This window comes from Achroia grisella, unplaced genomic scaffold, assembly GCF_030625045.1.
Source record: "Achroia grisella isolate CSIRO2021 unplaced genomic scaffold, CSIRO_AGI_Agris_v1 utg1248, whole genome shotgun sequence".
NCBI lineage: Eukaryota > Metazoa > Arthropoda > Insecta > Lepidoptera > Pyralidae > Achroia > Achroia grisella.
In genome coordinates this window covers 155,249-180,221 of record NW_026712607.1, presented here as the reverse complement: position 1 = coordinate 180,221, position 24,973 = coordinate 155,249, and the positions used below count along the sequence as shown (strand labels likewise).

The 24,973-nt window shown below is 35.9% G+C and overlaps 1 protein-coding gene across 1 annotated transcript in view; it reads left to right on the top strand.

Annotated features, from left to right (window-relative positions):
* Positions 1 to 24,973, top strand: part of LOC131854904 (microtubule-associated protein futsch-like) — a 72,792-nt gene that overhangs the window by 43,828 nt on the left and 3,991 nt on the right. Inside the window, exons 7-9 of the mRNA XM_059206088.1 lie at positions 120 to 19,462; positions 19,529 to 21,481; positions 21,794 to 24,794. Coding sequence (XP_059062071.1) covers positions 120 to 19,462; positions 19,529 to 21,481; positions 21,794 to 24,794 — 24,297 coding nt within the window. The remainder of the gene's footprint in view (positions 1 to 119; positions 19,463 to 19,528; positions 21,482 to 21,793; positions 24,795 to 24,973) is intronic.

The window sequence follows — 24,973 nt, the reverse complement described above, 5'->3', positions numbered from 1 at the left end:
ATATGAGAAACCTGAGGAAATTATTACATCAAAACATGAAATAATTAGACAAGGATCTATAATTATAAAACGAACCATAGTAACTAAAACAATTAAAACAAAGTATGCAAATTCACAAGGAGAAGTGACCAAAGTAAAAACTATCACATTGAATAATACCATTGATAAAACCCCAGACGGAACTTTGAAGTCATATACTGATAGTAATATAACTGTATCAAATATAACCGAGGATGGCTTAGAAGAAGAAATTGATGATGATAGTATTCCAATAATAGCAAAAGTTGATCTTAGTTCTGACATCAAAAAAAGAATAAGAATAAAAGATAAAGAAAGTCTTGTAGATACTGAACTTTCGGACCTAAAAGACTTTTACGAATTCGGTGAACCAGAAGAAGAAATAAACACAAAAATTGAAGAAATTGAACGAGAATCTTTCACTGTTAAAAGAACAATTGTAACTAGAGTTATTAAAACCAAATACGCTGATGCACATAATGTTATAAAGAAATTCAAAATAGTTACAATAACCAATACAACTGAAGAGAAAGAAGATGGGTTACCTACTACAAAACTTGATGAAACAATAAGAATTGTGGATGTTGATGAACCTGACAAAGAAGTATTTGCAGAAAAAGAAGAACCAATTAAGTCTTTTACTGAAGAATCCAATTTCACTTATATGGATAAAGAAGAACGAGACTTACAACTAGCAACAAGCCCGAAAATAGAAGTTCAAAATCAACATAAAGTTATAGAATGTGCAAAGGAATATAATTACGGTAAAGACGACAGTTCCGCTCCGGAACAAGAAGATAAGGATATTAACTCAGAGAAAAAAATAGAAAGTACCAAAATCTTAAGTGGAATATCCCTCAAAAAGGATCCATTTAATATAACAGATGAATATAGAGCCTTAGACAAACAAACTGAATTAAGAACTAGTCCTCAAAAGGAAAGAATTTCTAAAATTGAAGAATCACATATCCATGAAGAAGGTCAATCATCTACTGAGCAAATACTTAGAAAGGATAATGTATTAGAGAGAATAGCAGAATCTCCACAGGCATTGTCTACCAAAACGGAACCTATTTCTAGAAAAGTAGAAGATACGGATTTAAAGCAACAGACTATGATAGCAATTAGCCCCGAAAAAGAAATAAAATTCACTACTGAAGAAAAATATAAGTCTAAAGTCAGTCCTCATGAAGAAATATCTACCACATCTATTAAAAAGGAAATCACTGTCCATGAAGACGACCGCTCATCTCCTAAGAAAGTAGTCGAAAAGGATTCTAATCTGGAGACAAAATTCGAATCTCACAAGGTATTGTCACCCGAGAAATCATTTTCGGACAAATCAATAGACTCAGATATGCATAAACAGACTGAATTTGGGACTATTTCTGGAAAAGAAACAATCTCTACAACTGAACAAAAGATAAAGACAGAGGTCAGTTTACAAGAAAAAATATCTACCATTGAAAAAGAATCCAACATCCTAAAAGAAGAGCGTTCATGTTCTGACCAAGTACTTGAAAAAGATTCTATTCTAGCGACAATAGCTGAATCTCCTAAGTCAATATCACCTGAGGAACCTAATTTGCAAAAACCTTTAGATACAATTGTGAAAATACAGACTGAAATAACAGCTATACCAAGAAAAGACACAACATCTGTTTCTGAATTTATGCCAAAAGAAGAAGTCATTCCACAAGAAGAAACGTCTGCACCATCTTTTGAAAAAAAATCAGATATTTGTAAGGAAGAGCGAGTATCTCCGGATCAATTATTGGAAAAGGATACTATCTCAGCGATAAAAGCGTACTCACCGCAGGAGTTGTCTCCGAAACAGGAACCTATTTCGGCAAAAACCATTCATACAGATTTGACGGAATTAAGTCCCGAAAAAGAAGTGTCTACAACTGTACAAAAAATAAAAACAGAAGTTACTGAACATGATCAAATAGAACTCAGAAAAGAAATAACTTCAGCTATTGAAGAAAAATCAAAGACAGAGGTCATTCCACACGAAGTAATATCTGCTACACCTCTTGAAAAGAAAACCGGTATCAGTATAGAAGACCGATCATCTGATGATCAAATATTTGAAAAGGATTCAATTCTCGTGATAAAAGAAGAAATTCCGCAGACGTTATCTCACAAAGAGGAACCTACCTCAGGAAAATCCGTAGATATATCTGTGGAAAAACTGAGTGAATTAAGAACTAGTCCCGAAACAGAAACAGTTCTTGAAATTGAACAAAAGATGAAGACAGAGACCAGTCCAGAGGACAAAATAGAACCTGCTAAATCTGTTGATAAGGAATCGACTGTTCGTGAAGAAGGTCAAACATCTCCTTTGGTACCGTCACCAAAAGATGTAACAATTTCTGAAAAAGCAGAAGATATAGGAGTAAAAATACAAACTGAAAAATTACCTGCCCCGGAAAAAGAAACAACTTTTGCTATTGAAGATAAACAAAAGACACAGGTCATTCCACACGGAGAAATATCTGCCACACCTCTTGAAAAGGAATCCGGTATCAGTATAGAAGACCGATCACCTGTCGATCAAATATTTGAGAAGGATTCAGTTTTGGTGACAAAAGAAGAAGTTCCCCAGAAGTTGTCTCCCAAAGAGGAACTTACCTCAGGAAAATCCGTAGATACAGGTGTAGAAAAACTGACTGAATTAAGAACTAGTCCCGAAAAAGAAACAATATCTAAACCTGAACAGAAGATAAAGATCAAGGCCAGTCCACAGGATGAAATAGAACATGCTAAATCTGTTGATAAGGAATCGACTGTTCTTAAAGAAGATCAGACATCTCCTTTGGTATCGTCACCAAAAGATGAAATAATTACTGTAAAGGCGGAAGATATGGGTGCAAAAATACAAACCGAAACAATACCGGTATCCGGAAAAGAAACAACTTCTACTATTGAAGAAAAATCAAAGACTGAGATTGTTCCACATGAAGAAATATCTGCCACTTCTTCTGAAAAGGAATCAGTTACCAGTATAGAGGACCGATCATCTGTTGATCACATATTTGAGAAGGATTCAGTTCTGATGACAAAAGAAGAAGTTCCGCAGAAGTTGTCTCCCAAAGAGGAACCTACCTTAGAAAAATCCATAGATATGGGTGTGGAAAAACTGACTGAATTAAGAACTAGGCCCGAAAAGGAAACAATCTCTAAAACTGATCAAAAGATGAAGACCGAGGCCAGTCCACATGACGAAATAGAACCTGCTAAATCTGTTGATAAGGAACCGACTGTTCTTAAAGAAGATCAGAAGTCAACTTTGGTATCGTCACCAAAAGATGAAACAATTTCTGAAAAATCAGAAGATATAGGTGTAAAAATACAAACTGAAACTATACCAGTCTCCGAAAGAGAAACTTCTGCTATTGAAGAAAAATCACACGGAGAAATATCTGCTACACATCTTAAAAAGGAATCCGGTATCAGTATAGAAGACCGATCACCTGTCGATCAAATATTTGAGAAGGATTCAGTTTTGGTGACAAAAGAAGAATTTCCGCAGAAGATGTCTCCCAAAGAAGAACCTACCCCAGAAAAATCGGTAGATACAGGTGTGGAAAAACTGAGTGAATTAAGAACTAGCCCCGAAAACGAAACAATCTCTAAAACTGAACAAAAGATGAAGACAGAGGGTAGTCCAAAGGACGAAATCGAGTCTGTTGATAAGAAATCAACTGTTCGCGAAGAAGTTCTAACGTCCCCTTTGGTATCATCACTAAAAGATGAAACAATTTCTGAAACAGCAGAAGATATAGTTGTACAAATACAAACTGAAAAAATACCAGTCCCCGAAAAAGAAACAACTACTACTATTGAAGAAAAATCAGAGACTGAGATCGTTTTACATGAAGAAATATCTGCCACTTCTCCTGAAAAGAAATCAGTTGCTAGTATAGAAGACCGATCACCTATCGATCAAATGTTTGAGAAGGATTCAGTTTTGGTGACAAAAGAAGAAGTTCCGCAGAAGTTGTCTCCCAAAGAAGAACCTACCTCAGGAAAATCCGTAGATACAGGTGTGGAAAAACTCAGTGAATTACGAACTAGTCCCGAAAAGGAACCAATCTCTAAAACTGAACAAAAGATGAAGACAGAGGGTAGTCCACAGGACGAAATAGAGCCTGTTGATAAGAAATTAACTGTTCATGAAGAAGTTCAAAAGTCTCCTTTGGTATCATCTCTAAAAGAAGAAACAATTTCTGAAACAGCAGAAGATATAGGTGTACAAATACAAACTGAAAAAATACCAGTCCCCGAAAAAGAAACAACTTCTACTATTGAAGAAAAATCAGAGACTGAGATCGTTCTACATGAAGAAATATCTGCCACTTCTCCTGAAAAGGAATCGGTTGCTAGTATAGAAGACCGATCACCTGTCGATCAAATATTTGAGAAGGATTCAGTTTTGGTGACAAAAGAAGAAGTTCCGCAGAAGTTGTCTCCCAAAGAAGAACCTACCTCAGGAAAATCCATAGATACAGGTGTGGAAAAATTCAGTGAATTAAGAACTAGTCCTGAACAGGAACCAATCTCTAAAACTGAACAAAAGATGAAGACAGAGGGTAGTCCACAGGACGAAATAGAGCCTATTGATAAGAAATTAATTGTTCGTGAAGAAGTCCAAATGTCTCCTTTGGTATCATCTTTAAAAGAAGAAACAATTTCTGAAACAGCAGAAGATATAGGTGTACAAATACAAACTGAAAAAATACCAGTCCCCGAAAAAGAAACAACGTCTACTATTGAAGAAAAATCAGAGACTGAGATCGTTCTACATGAAGAAATATCTACCACTTCTCCTGAAAAGGAATCGGTTGCTAGTATAGAAAACCGGTTACCTGTTGATCAAATATTTGAGAAGGATTCAGTCCTGGTGACAAAAGAAGAATCTCCGCAGAAGTTGTCTCCCAAAGAGGAATCTACCTCAGAAAAATCCGTAGATACAGGTGTGGAAAAACTGACTGAAATAAAACCTAGTGCCGAAAAAGAAACAATACCTAAAACTGAACAGAAAATAAAGACCGAGGCCAGTCGACAGGACGAAATACAACCTGCTAAATCTGTTGACAAGGAATCGACTATTCTTAAAGAAGATCAGACATCTCCTTTGGTATCGTCACCAAAAGATAAAATGATTACTGAAAAGGCGGAAGATATAGGTGCAAAAATACAAACTGAAACAATACCAGTCTCCGGAAAGGAAACAACTTCTACTATTGAAGAACAGTCAAAGACTGAGATCGCTCTACAAGAAGAAATATCTGCCATTTCTCCTGAAATGGAACCGGTTACTGGTATAAAAGACCGGTCACCTATTGATCAAATATTTGAGATGGATTCTGTTCTGGTGACTAAAGAAGAATCTCCACAGAAGTTGTCTCCCAAAGAGGAACCTACCTCAGAAAAATCCATAGATATAGGTGTGGAAAAATTGACTGAATTAAGAACCAGTCCCGAAAAAGAAACAATCCCTAAAACTGAACAAAAGATGAAGACCGAGGCCAGTCCACAGGACCAAATAGAACTAGCTAAATCTGTTGATAAAGAACCGACTGTTCTTAAAGAAGATCAAAAGTCAACTTTGGTAACGTCACTAAAAGATGAAACAATTTCTGTAAAGGCGGAAGATATGGTTCCAAAACTACAAACTGAAACAATACCAGTATTCGGAAAAGAAACAACTTTTACTATTGACGAAGAGTCAAAGACTGAGATCGTTCAACATGAAGAAATATCTGCCACTTCTCCTGAAAAGGAATCGGCTACTGGTAGAGAAGACCGGTCGCCTATTGATCAAATATTTGAGAAGGATTCAGTTCTGGTCACAAAAGAAGAAGCTCCGCAGAAGTTGTCTCCCAAAGAGGAACCTACCTCAGAAAAATCCATAGATATGGGTATGGAAAAATTGACTGAATTAAGAACTAGTCCCGAAAAAGAAACAATCCCTAAAAGTGAACAAAAGATGAAGACTGAGGCCATTCCACAGGACCAAATAGAACCTGCTAAATCTGTTGATAAGGAACCGACTGTTCTTAAAGAACATCAGAAGTCAACTTTGGTGACGTCACCAAAAGATGAAACAATTTCTGAAAAGGCGGAAGATATGATTGCAAAAATACAAACGGAAACAATACCAGTCTCCGAAAAAGAAACAACTTCTACTATTGAAGAAGGGTCAAAGACTGAGATCGTTCCACATGAAGAAATATCTGCAACTTCTCCTGAAATGGAATCAGTTACTGGTATAAAAGAACAGTCACCTATTGATCAAATATTTGACGATTCAGTTCTGGTGACTAAAGTAGAAGCTCCGCAGAAGTTGTCTTCCAAAGAGGAGCCTACCTCAGAAAAATCCATAGATATAGGTGTGGATAAATTGACTGAATTAAGAACTAGTCCCGAAAAAGAAACAATCCCTAAAATTGAACAAAGGATAAAGACCGAGGCCAGTCCACAGGACCAAATAGAACCTGCTAAATCTGTTTATAAAGAACCGACTGTTCTTATAGAAGATCAAAAGTCAACTTTGGTAACGTCACCAAGTGATGAAACAATTTCTAAAAAGGCGGAAGATATGGTTACAAAAATACAAATTGAAACAATACCAGTATCCGGAAAAGAAACAACTTCTACTATTGAAAAAGAGTCAAAGACTGAGATCGTTCCACATGAAGAAATATCTGCCACTTCTCTTGAAAAGGAATCGGTTACCAGTATAGAAGACCGATCACCTGTTGATCAAATATTTGAGAAGGATTCAGTTCTGGTGACAAAAGAAGAAGCTTCGCAGAAGTTGTCTCCTAAAGAGGACCCTATTTCAGGAAAATACATAGATATAGGTATGGAAAAAATGACTGAATTAAGAACTAGTCCCGAAAACGAAACAGTCCCTAAAACTGAACAAAAGATGAAGACTGAGGTCAGTCCACAGGACCAAATAGAACCTGCTAAAACTGTTATTAAGGAACCGACTGTCCTTAAAGAAGATCAGACATCTGCTTTGGTATCGTCACCAAAGGATAAAATAATTTCTGAAAAAGCAGAAGACATAGGTGTAAAATCACAAACTGCAAAAATACTAGTCACCGAAAAAGAAACAACTTCTACTATTGAAGAAATGTCAAAGACTGAGATCGTTTCACATGAAAACATATATGCGACTTCTCCTGAAAAGGAATCGGTTACCAGTATAGAAGACCGATCACCTGTTGATCAAATAAATGAGAAGGATTCAGTTCTGGTGACAAAAGAAGAAGATTCGCAGAAGTTGTCTACCAAAGAGGAACATACCACAAGAAAATCCGTAGATACAGGTGTGGAAAAACTGAGTGAATTAGAGAGAACTAGTCCCGAAAAGGAAACAGAGGGTACTCCACAGGACGAAATAGAGCATGTTGATAAGAAATCGACTGTTCGTGAATACGATCAAACATCTCGTTTGATATCATCACCAAAAGATGAAACAATTTCTGATGAAGCAGAAGATACAGGTGCTAAAATACAAACTAAAACAATACCAGTATCGGCAAAAGAAACGACTTCTACTGCCGAAACTATTGAAGAAAAGTTAAAGACTGAGATCGGTCCAAATGAAGAAATATCTGCCACTTCTTCTGAAAAGGAATCGGTTACTAGTATAGAAGACCGGTCACCTGTTGATCAAATATTTGAGAAGGATTCAGTTTTGGTCACAAAAGAAGAAGTTCCGCAGAAGCTGTCTTCCAAAGAGGAACCTACTTCAGGAAAATCCGTAGATACAGGTGTGGAAAAACTGACTGAATTAATAACTAGTCCCGAAAAAGAAACAACATCTAAAACTGAACAAAAGATGAAGACCGAGGCCAGTCCACAGGAAGAAATAGAACCTGCTAAATCTGTTGATAAGGAACCGACTGTTCTTAAAGAAGATCAGAAGTCAACTTTGGTGTCGTCACCAAAAGATGAACTAATAACTGAAAAGGCGGAAGATATGGGTGCAAAAATACAAACCGAAACAATACCAGTATCCGGAAAACAAACAACTTCTATTATTGAAGAAAAGTCAAAGACTGAGATTGTTCCACATGAAGAAATATCTGCCACTTCTTCTGAAAAGAAATCGGTCACTAGTAAAGAAGACCGATCACCTATTGAAATATTTGGGAAGGATTCAGTTCTGGTAACAAAAGAAGAAGCTCCACAGAAGTTGTCTCCCATAGAAGAACCTAGCTCAGAAAAATCCATAGATACAGGTGTGGAAAAACTGACTGAATTAAGAACTAGTCCCGAAAAAGAAATAATCCCTAAAACTGAACAAAAGGTGAAGACAGACGATAGTCTACAAGACGAAATAGAGCATTCTAAATCTGTTGATAAGGAATCGACTGTTCTTAAAGAAGATCAGAAGTCAACTTTGGTGTCGTCACCAAAAGATGAACTAATAACTGAAAAGGCGGAAGATATGGGTGCAAAAATACAAACCGAAACAATACCAGTATCCGGAAAACAAACAACTTCTACTATTGAAGAAAAGTCAAAGACTGAGATTGTTCCACATGAAGAAATATCTGCCACTTCTTCTGAAAAGAAATCGGTCACTAGTAAAGAAGACCGATCACCTATTGAAATATTTGGGAAGGATTCAGTTCTGGTAACAAAAGAAGAAGCTCCACAGAAGTTGTCTCCCATAGAAGAACCTAGCTCAGAAAAATCCATAGATATAAGTGTGGAAAAACTGACTGAATTAAGAACTAGTCGCGAAAACGAAATAATCCCTAAAACTGAACAAAAGTTGATGACAGAGGATAGTCCACAGGATGAAATAGAGCATGATAAATCTGTTGATAAGGAATCGACTGCTCTTAAAGATCAGACATCTCCTTTGTTATCGTCACCAAAAGATGAACTAATTACTGAAAAGGCGGAAGATATGGGTGCAAAAATACAAACGGAAACAATACCAGTATCCGGAAAAGAAACGACTTCTACTGTTGAAACTATTGAAGAAAAGTCAAAGACTGAGATCGTTCCACGTGAAGAAATATCTGCCACTTCTTCTGAAAAGAAATCGGTCACTAGTAAAGAAGACCGATCACCTATTGAAATATTTGGGAAGGATTCAGTTCTGATAACAAAAGAAGAAGCTCCACAGAAGTTGTCTCCCAAAGAAGAACCTAGCTCAGAAAAATCCATAGATACAGGTGTGGAAAAACTGACTGAATTAAGAACTAGTCCCGAAAAAGAAATAATCCCTAAAACTGAACAAAAGGTGAAGACAGACGATAGTCTACAAGACGAAATAGAGCATTCTAAATCTGTTGATAAGGAATCGACTGTTCTGAAAGAAGATCAGAAGTCAACTTTGGTGTCGTCACCAAAAGATGAAACAATTTCTGAAAAAGAAGAATATACAGGTGTTAAAATACAAACTGAAACAATTCCAGTCTCCGGAAAAGAAACAACTTCTACTATTGAAGAAGAGTCAAAGACTGAGATCGTTCCACACGAAGAAATATCTGCCACTTCTTTTGAAAAGGAATCAATTACCAGTATAGAAGACCGATCACCTGTCGATCAAATATTTGAGAAGGATTCAGTTCTGAAGACTAAAGAAGTTCCTCAGAAGTTATCTACCCAAGAAGAACCTACAGCAGGAAAATCCGTAGACACAGGTGTGGAAAAACTGAGTGAATTAAGAGCTAGTCCCGAAAAGGAAACAATCTCTAAAACTGAAGACAAGGTGAGGACAGAGGATAGTCCACAGGACGAAATAGAGCCTCTTGATAAGAAATCAACAGTTCGTGAAGAAGATCAAACGTCTCCTTTGGTATCATCACCAGAAGATGAAACAATTACTGAAAAAGCAGAAGATATGGGTGTAAAAATACAAACTGAAAAAATACCAGTCCCCGAAAAAGAAACAACTTCTGCTATTGACGATAAATCAAAGACACATGAAGAAACATCGGCTACACCTCTTGAAAAGGATTCAGTTCTGGTAACAAAAGAAGAAGCTCCGCAGAAGTTGTCTCCCAAAGAAGAACCTACCTCAGGAAAATCCGTAGATACAGGTGTGGAAAAATTGACTGAATTAAGAACTACTCCCGAAAAAGAAACAATATACAATACTAAACAAAAGATGACGACCGAGGCCAGTCCACAGGACGACATAGAACCTGCTAAATCTGTTGATAAGGAATCGACTGTTCGTGATGACGGTAAGACATCTCCTTTGGTATCGTCACCAAAAGATGAAATAATTTCTGAAAAAATACCTGTCCCGGAAAAAGAAATAACTTCAGCTATTGAAGATAAATCTAAGCCACAGGTCATTCCACATGAAGAAACATCGGCTACACCTCTTGAAAAGGATTCAGTCCTGGTAACAAAAGAAGAAGCTCCGCAGAAGTTCTCTACCAAAGAGGAACCTACCTCAAAAAAATCCGTAGATATAAGTGTAGAAAAACTGACTGAATTAATAACTAGTCCCGAAAAGGAAACAGTCTCTAAAACTGTCCAAAAGGTGAAGACAGAGGATAGTCCACAGGATAAAATAGAGCATGCTAAATCTGTTGATGAGGAATTAACTGTTCTGAAAGACGATCAGACATCTCCTTTGGTATCGTCACCAAAAGATGAAACAATTTCTGAAAAAGTAAAAGATACAGATATTAAAATACAAACTGAAACAATACCAGTATCTGGAAAAGAAACGACTTCTGCTGTTGAAACTATTGAAGAAAAGTCAAAGTCTGAGATTATTCCACATGAAGAAATATCTGCCACTTCTCTTGAAAAAGAATCGGTTACCAGTATAGAAGACCGATCACCTGTTGATCAAATATTCGAAACGGATTCGGTCCTAGTGACAAAAGAAGAAGTTCCGCAGAAGTTGTCTTCCAAAGAGGAACCCACCTCAGAAAAATCCATAGATATAAACGTGGAAAAACTGACTGAATTAAGAACTAGTCTCGAAATAGAAACAATCCCTAAAACTGAACAAAAGATGAAGATAGAAGCCAGTCCACAGAACGACATAGAACCTGCTAAACCTGTTGATAAGGAATCAACTGTTCTTGAAGAAGTTAAGACATCTTTGGTATCGTCACTAAAAGATGAAACAATTTCTGAAAAAGCAGATGATATAGGAGTAAAAATACAAACTGAAAAAATACCTGTCCCGGGAAAAGAAACAACTTCTGCTATTGAAGATAAATCAAAGACACAGGTCATTCCACATGAAGAAACATTGGCTACATCTCTTGATAAGGATTCAGTCCTGGCGACAAGAGAAGAAGCTCCGCAGAAGTTGTCTCCCGAAGAGGAACCTATCTCAGAAAAATCTATAGATATAGGTGTGGAAAAATTGACTGAATTAAGAACTAGTCCCGAAAAAGAAATAATCCCTAAAACTGAACAAAAGGGGAAGAGAGAGGCCAGTCCACAGGACGACATAGAACCTGCTAAATCTGTTAATAAGGAATCGACTATTGGTGAGAAACCTCAGACAGCTCCTTTGGTATCGTCACCAAAAGATGAAACTATTTCTGAAAAAGCAGAAGATATAGGAGTAAGAATACAAACTGAAAAATTACCTGCCCTCGGAAAAGAAACAACTTTTGCTATTGAAGATAAACAAAAGACACAGGTCATTCCACATGAAACATCGGCTACGCCTCTTGAAAAGGATTCAATCCTGGAGACAAAAGAAGAAGCTCCGCAGAAGTTGTCTCCCAAAGAGGAACTTACCTCAGGAAAATCCGTACATATAAGTATGGAAAAACTGACTGAAGTAAAAACTAGTCCCGAAAAGGAAACAATATTTAAAACTGACCAGAAGGTGAAGACCGAGGATAGTCCACAGGATGAAATAGAGCATGCTAAATCTGTTGATAAGGAATTGACTGTTCTAAAAGAAAATCAGACATCTCCTTTGGTATCGTCACCAAAAGATGAAACAATTTCTGAAAAAGCAAAAGATACAGATGTTAAAATACAAACTGAAACAATACCAGTATCTGGAAAAGAAACGACTTCTACTGTTGAAACTATTGAAGAAAAGTCAAAGTCTGAGATTGTTTCACACGAAGAAACACCTGCCACTTATCTTGAAAAGGAATCGATTACCTGTATAGAGGACCGATCACCTGTTGATCAAATATTCGAAAAGGATTCGGTCCTGGTGACAAAAGAAGAATCTCCGCAGAAGTTGTCTCCCAAAGAGGAACCTACTTCAGGAAAAGCCGTTGATACAGGTGTGGAAAAACTGACTGAATTAAGAACTAGCCCCGAAAAGGAAACAATCTCTAAAACTGATCAAAAGATGAAGACAGAGGCTAGTCCACAGGACGAAAAAGAGCATGCTAAATCTGTTGATAAGGAATCGACTGTTCTAAAAGAAGATCAGACATCTCCTTTGGTATCGTCACCAAAAGATGAAACAATTTCTGAAAAAGCAGAAGATACAGGTGTTAAAATACAAACTGAAACAATACCAGTCTCCGGAAAAGAAACAACTTCTGCTATTGAAGAAAAGTCAAAGACTGCGATCGTGCCACATGAAGAAACATCTGCAACTTCTCTTGAAAAGGAATCGGTTACTAGTATAGAAGACCAATCACCTATTGATCAAATATTCGAAAAGGATTCTGTCCTAATGACAAAAGAAGAAGTTCCGCAGAAGTTATCACCCAAAGAGGAACCTACCTCAGGAAAATCCGTAGATACCGCTGTGGAAAAACTGACTGAATTAAGAACTAGTCCCGAAAAGGAAACAATCTCTAAAACTGAACAAAAGATGAAGACAGAGGCTAGTCCACAGAACGAAATAGAGCATGCTAAATCTGTTGATAAGGAATCGACTGTTCTAAAAGAAGATCAGACATCTCCTTTGACATCGTCAGCAAAGGATGAAACAATTTCTGAAAAAACGGAAGATACAGGTGTTAAAATACACACTGAAACAATACCAGTCTCCGGAAAGGAAACAACTTCTACTATTGAAGAAAAGACAAAGACTGAGATCGTTCCACACGAAGAAACATCTGCCACTTCTCTTGAAAAAGAATCGGTTACCAGTATAGAAGACCAAGCACTTGTTGATCAAATATTCGAAACTGATTCGGTGCTGGTGACAAAAGAAGAATTTCCGCAGAAGTTGTCTCCCAAAGAAGAACCTACCTTAGAAAAATCCATAGATATGGGTGTGGAAAAATTGACTGAAGTAAGAACTAGTCCTGATAAGGAAACAATCTCTAAAACTGAACAAAAGATGAAGACTGAGGATAGTTCACAGGACGAAATAGAGCCTGCTAAATCTGTTGATAAGGAATCGACTGTTCGTGAAGAGGGTCAGACATCTCCTTTGGTATCGTCACCAAAAGATGAAACAGTTTCTGAAAAAGCAAAGGATACAGGTGTAAAAACACAAACTGAAATAATACCGGTCCCCGGAAAAAAAACAGCTTCTGCTATTGAAGATAAATCAAAGACAGAGATCATTCCACATGAAGAAACATCTGCCACTTCTCTTGAAAAGGAATCGATTACCAGTATAGATGACCGATCACCTGTTGATCAATTATTCGAAAAGGATTCGGTCCTGGTGACAAAAGAAGAATCTCCGCAGAAGTTGTCTCCCAAAGAGGAAGAACCTACTTCAGGAAAATCTATAGATATGGGTGTGGAAAAACTGACTGAATTAAGAAGTAGTCCTGAAAAGCAAACAATCTCTAAAACTGATCAAAAGGTGAAGACAGAGGATAGTTCACAGGACGAAATAGAGCCTGCTAAACCTGTTGATAAGGAATCGACTGTTCGTGATGAGGGTCAGACATCTCCTTTGGTATCGTCACCAAAAGATGAAACAGTTTCTGAAAAAGCAAAGGATACAGGTGTAAAAACACAAACTGAAATAATACCGGTCCCCGGAAAAAAAACAGCTTCTGCTATTGAAGATAAATCAAAGACAGAGATCATTCCACATGAAGAAACATCTGCCACTTCTCTTGAAAAGGAATCGATTACCAGTATAGATGACCGATCACCTGTTGATCAATTATTCGAAAAGGATTCGGTCCTGGTGACAAAAGAAGAATCTCCGCAGAAGTTGTCTCCCAAAGAGGAAGAACCTACTTCAGGAAAATCTATAGATATGGGTGTGGAAAAACTGACTGAATTAAGAAGTAGTCCTGAAAAGCAAACAATCTCTAAAACTGATCAAAAGGTGAAGACAAAGGATAGTCCACAGGACGAAATAGAGCATGCTAAGTCTGTTGATAAGGAATCGACTGTTCGTGAAGAGGGTCAGACATCTCCTTTGGTATCGTCACCAAAAGATGAAACAATTTCTGAAAAAGCAGAAGATACAGGTGTTAAAATACAAATGGAAACAATACCAGTATCCAGAAAAGAAACAACTTCTACTATTGAAGAAAAGTCAAAGACTGAGATCGTTCCACATGAAGAAACATCTGCCACTTCTCTTGAAAAGGAATCGATTACCACTATAGATGACCGATCACCTGTTGATCAATTGTTCGAAAAGGATTCGGTCCTGGTGACAAAAGAAGAATCTCCGCAGAAGTTGTCTCCCAAAGAGGAACCTACTTCAGGAAATGCCGTTGATACGGGTGTGGAAAAACAGACTGAGTTAATAACTAGTCCCGAAAAAGAAACAATCTATAAAAGTGATCAAAAAATAAAGACCGAGGTCAGTCCTCAGGATAAAATAGATACTGTTACATCTATTGATAAGGAATCGCCTCTCCGTGAAGAAGACCACTCTACTCTTCAGATATTGTCACCGAAAAAGGAACCTATTTCAAAAAAACCTGAGGACGAAACTGAGGCCAGTCTACACGAAGAAATATCTTGCACATCTCTTGATAAGAAATCAAGTGTCTGTAAAGAAGACCGCTTATCTCCTGAACAAGTAGTTGAGGAAGATTCTGTCCTAGCAAAAAAATTAGAAACTCCTAAGGTATTGTCACCCAAAGAACCTACGTCGGATGTTAAAGAAGTTATAGATACACATGTAGAAAAACAGACTGAATTAAGATCTAGTCCCGAAACAGAAACAATCCCTGTTAGTGAACAAAAATTAAAGACAGATGTTGGTGCAGAGGAAAAACTACAATTTGACACATCTCTTGAAGAGGAATCACCTGTCTGTGAAGAAGGCCGACCATCTCCACATGTATTATCTCCCAAAAATGAACTTAGTACCGGAAAAACTGTAATTACAAGGGTGGCAGAAACGACTGAATTAAGAACTGAACAAAAATTATCGGATGTCATTCCACAAGAAAAAATAGAACCTGTAACATCTCTTGGAAAGGTATCAACTCTCAGTGAAGATAAATCATCTCTTGAAAAGAACTCTATACCGGCGACAAAAACAGAATCGGTACATGTATTATCTCCCAAAGCGGAATCTATTTTAGAAAAACCAGTAGATACAGTTATGGAAAAACATACTGATATGAGAACTAGTCCCGAAATAGAAGCGAGCTCTTCTACTGAACAAGAAATAAAGAAAAAAATCAGTCTACAGGAAGAAACGGAACCTACCACTTCAAAAGATCTGGTGGGTTCAAATACAACTATAAAAGAATCCTTATCAAAAGATAAAGAATCATATATCTGCGAGGAAGACAGAATATCTCCAGAGTTAGTATTTGACGATGATTCTGTAAAATCAGAATCTCCGCTAGGATTGATTCACAAAGAGGAGACTATTTCTATAAAAGCTGAAGACACAGCTGCGGAAGAAAAAATTGAATTAAAAACTAGTCCCGTAAAAGAAACGAGCTCTACTACCGAGCACCTAATAAAGACAGAGGTTACTCCAAAGAAAGAAATAGAACCTACCACATCTCTTAAAAAGGAATCAACTATACATGAAGAAAGTCAATCATCTCCTAAGCAAGTGCTTGCTAACGATGCACTCGAGATAATAGCAATATCTCCCCAGTTATTGCCTTTGAAAGAAGTACCTATCGCCATAACTAAACAGCAGCCTGAGGTCAGTCCACAGGAAAAAACAGAACTTCTTGATAAAGAATTAATTGTTCGTGAAGGCAAATTACCTCCCGAACTAGAAAATGAAAAGGATACTGCCGTCACAATAAAAATAGAATCCCCGCAGGGATTACTTTTAAAAGAGGAACTTATTTCAGAAACAGCTAAGGATATAGTTGTACCCCAACAGACTGAACTAAAAACTAGTCCCGAAAAAGCAATGCTTATTACTGAAGAACAGTCAAAGACAGAGGTTAGTCGACAGGAAGAATCAATACCTGCTACATCTACTGAAATTGATCCCAGTTTCTGCAAGAAAGGTGAATCATCTACAGCGGTAATACCTGAAAAAGATAGTATACCTGCTGTTAAAGCAGAATCTCTACATCAAGTGTCTCTCAAAGAAGAACTTACTTCGGGAAAAGTTGAAGAAAAACAGATTAAAATAAGAACTAGTCCCGAAAAAATAACAATCACTACTACTACTACTGAACAAGAGTTAAAGAAAAAGATCAGTCCACAAGAAGAAGCAGTAGTTGTTACATCTGTGGAAACAGAGCCAAGTGTCTGTAAGGAAGATGAATCAAGTCCGGCAATTTTAAGTGAAAAAGATAGAGATATCTGTGTAATAAAAGCTGAATCTCCTCAGAAATTGCCTCTCAGCGAAGAACATACGGAAAATGTTGTAGAAACATATATTGAAACAAGAAGTAGTCAAGAAAAAGAAACAATCTCTGATCAACAGTTAAAGGTAGCGATCGGTCAGCAGAAAGAAACAGATGTTGTCATATCTCCTGCACAAGTAATTGAGAAGGATATTATTCAAGCAATAAAAACAGAATCTCGACAGGAGTTACCCTTAAGAGAAGAGCCATTTTCGGAAAAAGCCGTAAGTTCAGCTTTGGAAAAACAGATTGACTTAAAAACTAGTCCTGAAAAAGAAACTATATCGACTATTGTAAAAGAATTAAAGACAGAGGTCTGCCCACAGAAAGAAACAAAACCTACTACTTGCCTAGAAAAGGAATCACCTGTCAGTGAAAGAGATCAGTCATCTCCTGAACATTTACTTGAGAAGGTTTCTATCCTGGGGACAAAAGCAGAGTCTTCTCAGATATTGTCACCCAAAGAGGAACCTATTTTGGGGAAAGCTGAAGATAGAGCTTTGAAACAGAAGATTGACATAGTAACTGGTCCCGCAAAAGAAATAGTATCTACTACTGACGAAAAGTTAAAGACAGAAAGCAGTCCATACCAAGAAATGTCTGCCACATCTCCAAGTTTCCGAAAAGAAGACCGACTATCCCCCGAACTAATACAAGAGATGGAAACCATTTTGGAGACGAAAGTAAAACCATTGCAGGGATTATCTCCCAAAGAGAAAGCTACTTCAGGAAAAGCGTTAGATATAGATGTCAGCTCACAGGAAAAAATAGAACTTGCCAAAACTCTTGAAAAGGAATCAACTGTTCGTGAGAAAGATCAGTCATCTCCAGAACTAATATTAGAGAAGGATACTATCCTACCGACAAAAGAGGAATTTCCGCAAATATTGTCTCCCAAAGAGGAATATATTTCGGAACAAGCAGAAGATATAATTAATAAACAAAAGATTGAAACAAAAACTAGTCCCGAAAAAGAAACAATATCTACTGACGCTAAATTAAAAGCAAAGATTAATTTAGACGAACTAACTGCCATATCACCTGAAACACAAATAGGTTTCCCTAAAGAAGAGTTATCATCTCCAGAGCTAGAATTAGAAAAGGATACTATCCTGGTAACAAAAGCAGAATCTCAGCAGATATTATCTCCAAAAATGGAACCTATTTCGGAAATAGTTGTAGATAGAGCTGTGGAAAAACATATGGAATTAAAAAGTAGTTCTGAAAAAGAAACTATCTCAACTAGTGTAAAAGAATTGAAGCCAGAGTTCTGTCCTCAGAAAGAAACAAAACCTACTACTTATCTAGAGAAGGAATCACTTCTCAATGAAAGAGACTATTCATCTCCCGAGCAATTATTTCATAAAGTTTCTATCTTGGCGACAAAAGCAGAATCTCCTCAGATATTACCACCCAATGAGGAATCTATTTTGGTACAAGCAGAAGATAGGGCTTTGAAACTGGAGACTAAGATAATAACTAGTCCCGGAAAAGAAACAATCTCTACTACTGAAGAAAAGTCGAAGACAGAAAGCCACGATGAAATATCAGACCGACTTTCTCTCGAACTCGTACCAGAGAAGGTAACTATCCTGGAGACAGAAGTAAAATCTCCGCAGGCATTATCTCCCAAAGAAAAAGCTACTTCAGAAAAAGCTCCAGCTGTAGAAAAGTTATCTCCCGGGAAGAAACCTGGTATTGATTATGACGATGATACCGATAGTTGTGAAAAGGAGCAGAGACCAACAATAGAAGAACAATTGAGTAAAAAGGTTAGTGCACATAAAGATATAGAACCAGAGCCGATTTTTACCAAGGAATGCGAAAAGAAAACTACTTCAGCTACTGAAGAACAGAAGGAAGCAATAGAACAAAGCATATTTGTATCCTCATCGACTAAACATTACTTTGAACAAGGCGAAGAAAATTCAACTACGAAGCCAGATTCAATATTACTCTCTGAATACGATATACTTAGAGAATTAGAAGGCCTTTCTGTATACGGAGAACCTGAAGAAACTATTACAACACAAACTGAAGAAATCAAACAGCAAACCATTATTATTATCAGGACAACTGTAACGAAGACTATTAATACCAAATACGCAAATATACACGGTATCGTAACGAAAATGAAAATAGATACTATAATAACTATTACTGATATGTATCCAGATGGATTTATAACCACTAAAGAAAATAAAACTGTCACTGTTGTTGATATAACGCCGGAAAGTGGATCCGTTTCTATAGAAAATAATGTACCTGATTTATCCAGTTGTTTTGAGAATGGTTTATCACTAGATACAAGACAAACAGATAAAAAAATTAAGTTACCAGATGTATTAAATGAGATAAAAGAATCCCAACAGGACATAGAACCAATCAAAGAAACAAAGGATGTGTTGGAAACAACATTGGATTTCAGTGTTGCTAAAAGTAAACGCGAAATGGATACACATAGAATAAAAGAAAGACAATCATTTGATGATGATCATAGTTGTAAAGAATCACATATAGACTCTGAACAAAAGATTTCTTCTATAGTAACTGTGGATAGCGGTGTGAGTGCCAGAGATAATTTTATGCCAACTTTGGTACATGGTAGTAGTTCAGAAGATATTTCAAGAGAGGTAAGTTTAGAGGAAAAATATAGTTATGAGAGTACTGAAAAGGGAGACAAAAAAACTATTGGCAAAGACTTGAAAGAAGAAAGCTCTATTACTAATATACCAACCAAATCAGAAGTACCTAGTTTCCCGATAGACAAGATTTCTAAAAAAATAGAAGTGTCCCAGTCTGACTCACCCAAGGAAGTTCAATTGTCTGAAACAGATGATTCAGGTATTCATAGTATTAATTTGGATACAGATCAAATGGTTCCTATTTCAGATCAAAGCTCATCTAATCAAAAATCTAATGATAGTGCACTCAAGCTGCTAGAATCTATCCATAAAGCATTTAACGAAGAACAAGTTCAGCAAGGTATTATAACAGAAAGCCTAGAATCACTAGAACCACATTCAGAATTCGATAGAGTTTCTACACCTCCAACAGTTCCTGTGAGTCCATTACCAAAAACTCCAGGTGGGTTTCAAGACGTGAAAGTTACCGAAGGAGTACAAAGTGAAATAACATATGATAAACCTGATGGCTGTGAAGAAACTATTACCAAAGTTGTACATGTAGGAGAGGATGTGCTGACTCAAAAAATTTCAACATCTACAGAAAAAGTAACCAAACCTAAATCAATGATTGATATTGATGGTGACCCAGATTTAATAGGCCTTATGCAAACAATGGGGAAAATCAAAACTGAAACAGATACAATAACAAAAATTATTAAAGAAGGCGAAAATGTAGTTACCCAAACTATAACAACAGTTACAACTAAAGAAGTGTTATCAAGAGAAGATGGTACACCTCAAAATATTAAGACAACTATTGAAACTACAACTTTAAGCAAGGGATCAGATGGTACTACTACCACCACTAAAGATACTCAAACTTTATTATCTGAATGTTCCTCCAGTCTACGATCGACATCCCAAATGGATATAAATGTTAAAGATACTAAATTGGATAAAGATGTATTGGAAACAAGTGAGACTAAATCAGACATTCAGATTGACAAAATGATGAACGATCAAGAGTCTTCCATTGACAAAAATATATTTGCGGGAGAAATGGATGAGTCAGATGTAGAAGATACTGTAATAGATACAGATGTTAGTAAGAGAATAATTAAGGAAAATAATGTTGATATTATAGAGACTGTTACCACGATTACCAAAAAGGAAACACTGAATATAAGTGACAGTAAAAAAATTATTAGAACCACTATTGAAACAAATGTAGATAAGGAATATCCAGATGGTTCTAAAGATGTACAAAAGAATGTTGAAGTTAAAACCGAAGAAATTATTGTTGATTGCAGTAGTAATGTTGAAAAGATATTAGATAATTTTATTATATATGGTGAACCAGAAGAAAGCGTTACAACTGAAACAGAAAATATATTACAAGAAAATATTATAATTAAACGAACAGTCTTAACTAAAGTTATTAAAACTAAGTACGCTGACACAAATAATAGGCCTAGAAAAATGAAAATAATTACAACTATAACTACTACCGATGATTATCCAGATGGATCGTCTACAACTAAAGTTGACAGTAGTACTACATTAACAGATATAGACTTTGATGATGTTTCAGAATCACCGGATCTCGTTGATTTCACAGAAGTCATAGATAAATCAATAAAAGTAGATAAATATGAGAAAAATATTTTTATTGACGGGAAAAGTGTACTGCAAGTTATAACAATAACGACATTGAAAGAGATATTAACCACTAAAGATCAAGAGAAGCAAAAAGTTAAAACTACTATAGAAACAGTTACAGAAACATTTAGAACTGATGGATTAACCGAAGTAACAAGAGACGTCAAAGTCACTGTTTCCGATTATGAAGTAGATGCAACTGAACAAAGTTTAGAAAATTATGTAGAAATAGGTCAACCAGAACAGACCACTAGTACAAAGACAGAAGAACTAGTAGAAAATGATATTCAAATAAAAAGGAAAATTACAACCACAACATTAAGAAATGAATTTCAAAATAGTCAAGAACAAATTAAAAGAATTAAAACAACTGTTAAAACAATTGTTGAAGATGAATATCCAGATGGGTCCATTATTGTAAAAACAAGTGAAAAAATAACATTTTGTGATGAGTCACTTACATCAAAATCTACCGATATAGTTTCGTCTAAAAATATTTACACAGATGATTCAGAATTAATGGAATATAATACAGAAACAACTTCTGAAAGTAATGAAATAGAATCAGTACTTAAAGAGTTAATTCCAAAGGGAACCCCAGAAGAAACTGTGTCAACGAAAGTAGAAGAAATCAGAGAAAAAGATATAACGATTAACAGAACGATTATGACTAACATTCTTAAAACAAGATACTCCGATGATAATGGAATTATAAAAAAAATAAAGACAACTACAACAGTAACAACTACTGATCAGTATCCAGATGGTACATTACGTACTACTGTCGATAAGAGTACAGTACTAAGTGATATAGATATCAATGTCGACAAAGAAAATGTTGAACAATCTAGTATTGAATCTTCTGAAGAAATGACAGATAACACGAAAATCGAAGTTATACTTAGAGAATTAATTCCAGAAGATAAACCAGAGGAAAGTGAATCTACTGTAATAGAGGAAATTAAACAAGACGATGCCACTATTTTGAGAACAATTATAACTAGAATAGTCAAGACGAAATATTCAGACAGTCATGGTATTCTAAGAAAACTAAAAATAGTTACTACTGTTACTACTACTGATCGATATCCAGATGGATCATCTCGTACAATGGTAGATACTAGTACATCAGTAAGTGATATCGAGACATCTGACTTTGTTCAAACACAAGATTTAAAAGAATATCCTAATTTAGAAGATAAGACTGTAAATGTCGATACTCAAGAAAATATTGTATTTAAATATGGTAAGCAAGTTAAACAGATTGTTACTACTACAACTACTAAAGAAATTTTCTCATCCATTGATTGTTCTAAGAAAAAACTCAAGACAACTACTGAAACTGTAACTGAAACGATGCTTCCCGATGGAGTAACTGAAGTTACAAAAGATGTAAAAGTTTCAGTAGCTGACTATGGGCTAGAAACATTTGATGAAAATTTAGAAGGATATAGTCAAATTGGCTTACCAGATGTGCAAACAACTTCTGAATTAGAGAAAATCACAGATAGTGGAATATTAATTACAAGGAAAACTACCATTACTACTATAAAACAGCAATTTGAGAACACTTTGATAAAAAGTAAGAAACTAAAAACTACTGTAAAAACAATGATCGAAGATGAGCATCCAGATGGAACCGTTGTTACTAAAAAGAGTGAAAAGGTATCAATTGCAGATGTTTTTCTAAACCTGCCCATAAAGGATGAAGATGTTCCTTCAGAATCATATATTGATGATTCAGAAATTGTTGAAGATACAACAGAAGAATCTGATATTAAAAATGAGACAATTCAGCAAGGATCAACCACAATAAAAAGAACAATTACAACAAAAACTAAAAAGGAGACATTAGCAAGCACAGATAAAAATATAAGGAGAGTAAGAACAACTGTCGAAACCATCACGGTAGATGAATATCCTGATGGCTCAACTGAAACTACTAAAGATGTAAAAATTACGATATCGGAGTTCCAAAAAACTTCTGATAGTGATCTACAAGCTGCTTTGCAAGGATTACTGGCTACAGGTAAAATTAAAACATCTGTAGATAAAAAAACTAATATAATGGAATTTGATGGAGAAAAAATAACACAGACTATTACTACATATGTTACTAAAGAAGAACTGAAAAATAATGAAACAAATGAAATAGCTGTAAAAACAGTCACTGAAACCGTAACAGAAAATGCAAAATGTGATGGTTCAATTGAAACTACAAAAGATGTACGTACGCAAATAACTTATTTGCCTATTGGTACTGGATTAGATGACTGGACGCCAGAAGAATTAGAAAAAATAGAAAAACAACTCACAAAAGATGAAAATCTTACTCCTGAGACATTACCATTACAACAAAAAGGTGTTAAATCTGAAACAAAAGCTAAAAAGCAACGATCCCCTGTTGGTGAGATAACTACTGAAACTGAAACCTTTACAAAAGCTATCAAAGAAGGAGATAATACAATAATACAGACCATAACTGTAAATACTACTAAAGAAGTGATTAGCCCCGAAAAAATAAAAATAACAGTAGAGACTATTACGGTAAGTAAAGGCAATGATGGTGTTACAAAAACAACAAAATCAACAAAGACAACTATATCAGAATTTAAGGAAGAGTATGAAGAAAGTATAGATACAGGTGAAAGTGAAAAGTCGTGCTCAAAACATTCGGCCGCTAGTGATGATTTAGACCATCCCGGAATAATGTCTCCTCCGTCAGATATTAGTTCAAGAGGATCGAGGGCTACGCACGTCTGGGGTACCGAAAGTAGTGGCTTATATTATAGTGACGATGATGGTCAGGGAAGTCCAAGTAGTACAAAATCACAGATTGCACATTCTCCAAGATCAAATCTTAGCTTTGAATTAGATTCAAAATTACTACCTCAAAGAGAAATAAGCCAAGAGCTTCTATTTGATAAACAAGACTTTGATTTAGATGAAGCTAATAAGGATTTAAAATCTTCGGTATATGGACAAACGGTAGAAGATGATTCATGTACATCTTCAACTTATTCTGAGGTTAAGACTGAAATACATGAAGTTGATAAACCACTGTCAAAAATTTCAGACGACTTTTTATTACATGAAAAACTACATTCTGAAATTTCTAAACATAGTCAATCTTCTGATGCCACTTTCTTAAAAGAAGCAGATGAGCACTTTGAAAAGGCTATCGAAGAGCATAAGAAAGTAAGTGGTTTTGACGTAATATCAAATATAACTGCTAAATATGAACTTGATCAACAAAGCCATTCCAGCCATCATATGTCTACTACAGATGAAACAGCTATTACACTTAAAGATCTTAAAACGGATTCATTTAAGAAAATAACTGAGTCAAGTTCCACGAGTACCAGTAAGGAATCCAAAACAAAAAGAACAGAGAGGACCGAAATTAAGACTACATCAAAAGATCCTATTGAATCTTGGGGTAAACCGCTTGGATTACCTAGTCCAATTCTACCACCGACTCAGTCAGATGGAAAGAGTACTCCCAAGAAACAAATAACAAATTCAGCCGTACTAAATAAAAATAAAATCAATCAAGAGAAAAGTAAAGAAGTTAAAAATCGAGCGTCAGAGTCCCCTAGCAAAAAGAAAACTCCTACACCAGTATACATGGAGCTCACATATGTGCCACACCATGGCAATTCTTATTATTCAGCTTTGGAATTTTTTAAGCGTGTAAGAGCTCGCTACTATGTATTTTCTGGTACAGAGCCTTCTAAAGAAATCTATAACGCCCTTCTAGATGCCAAGAAAACCTGGGAAGACAAAGACTTAGGTGAGTTTGGTGTGCACAATATTGAATATTTTTCCACCCAATGTATATTAATAATGTAGACAGTATATTCATTATATATATTTATTACCCCATGTAAAGTTGCTATAAAAAACTTTATTAATATAAACAAGCAAACGAAATTTCTAATTACTATCATTTAGATTTATGATTATTCTCGC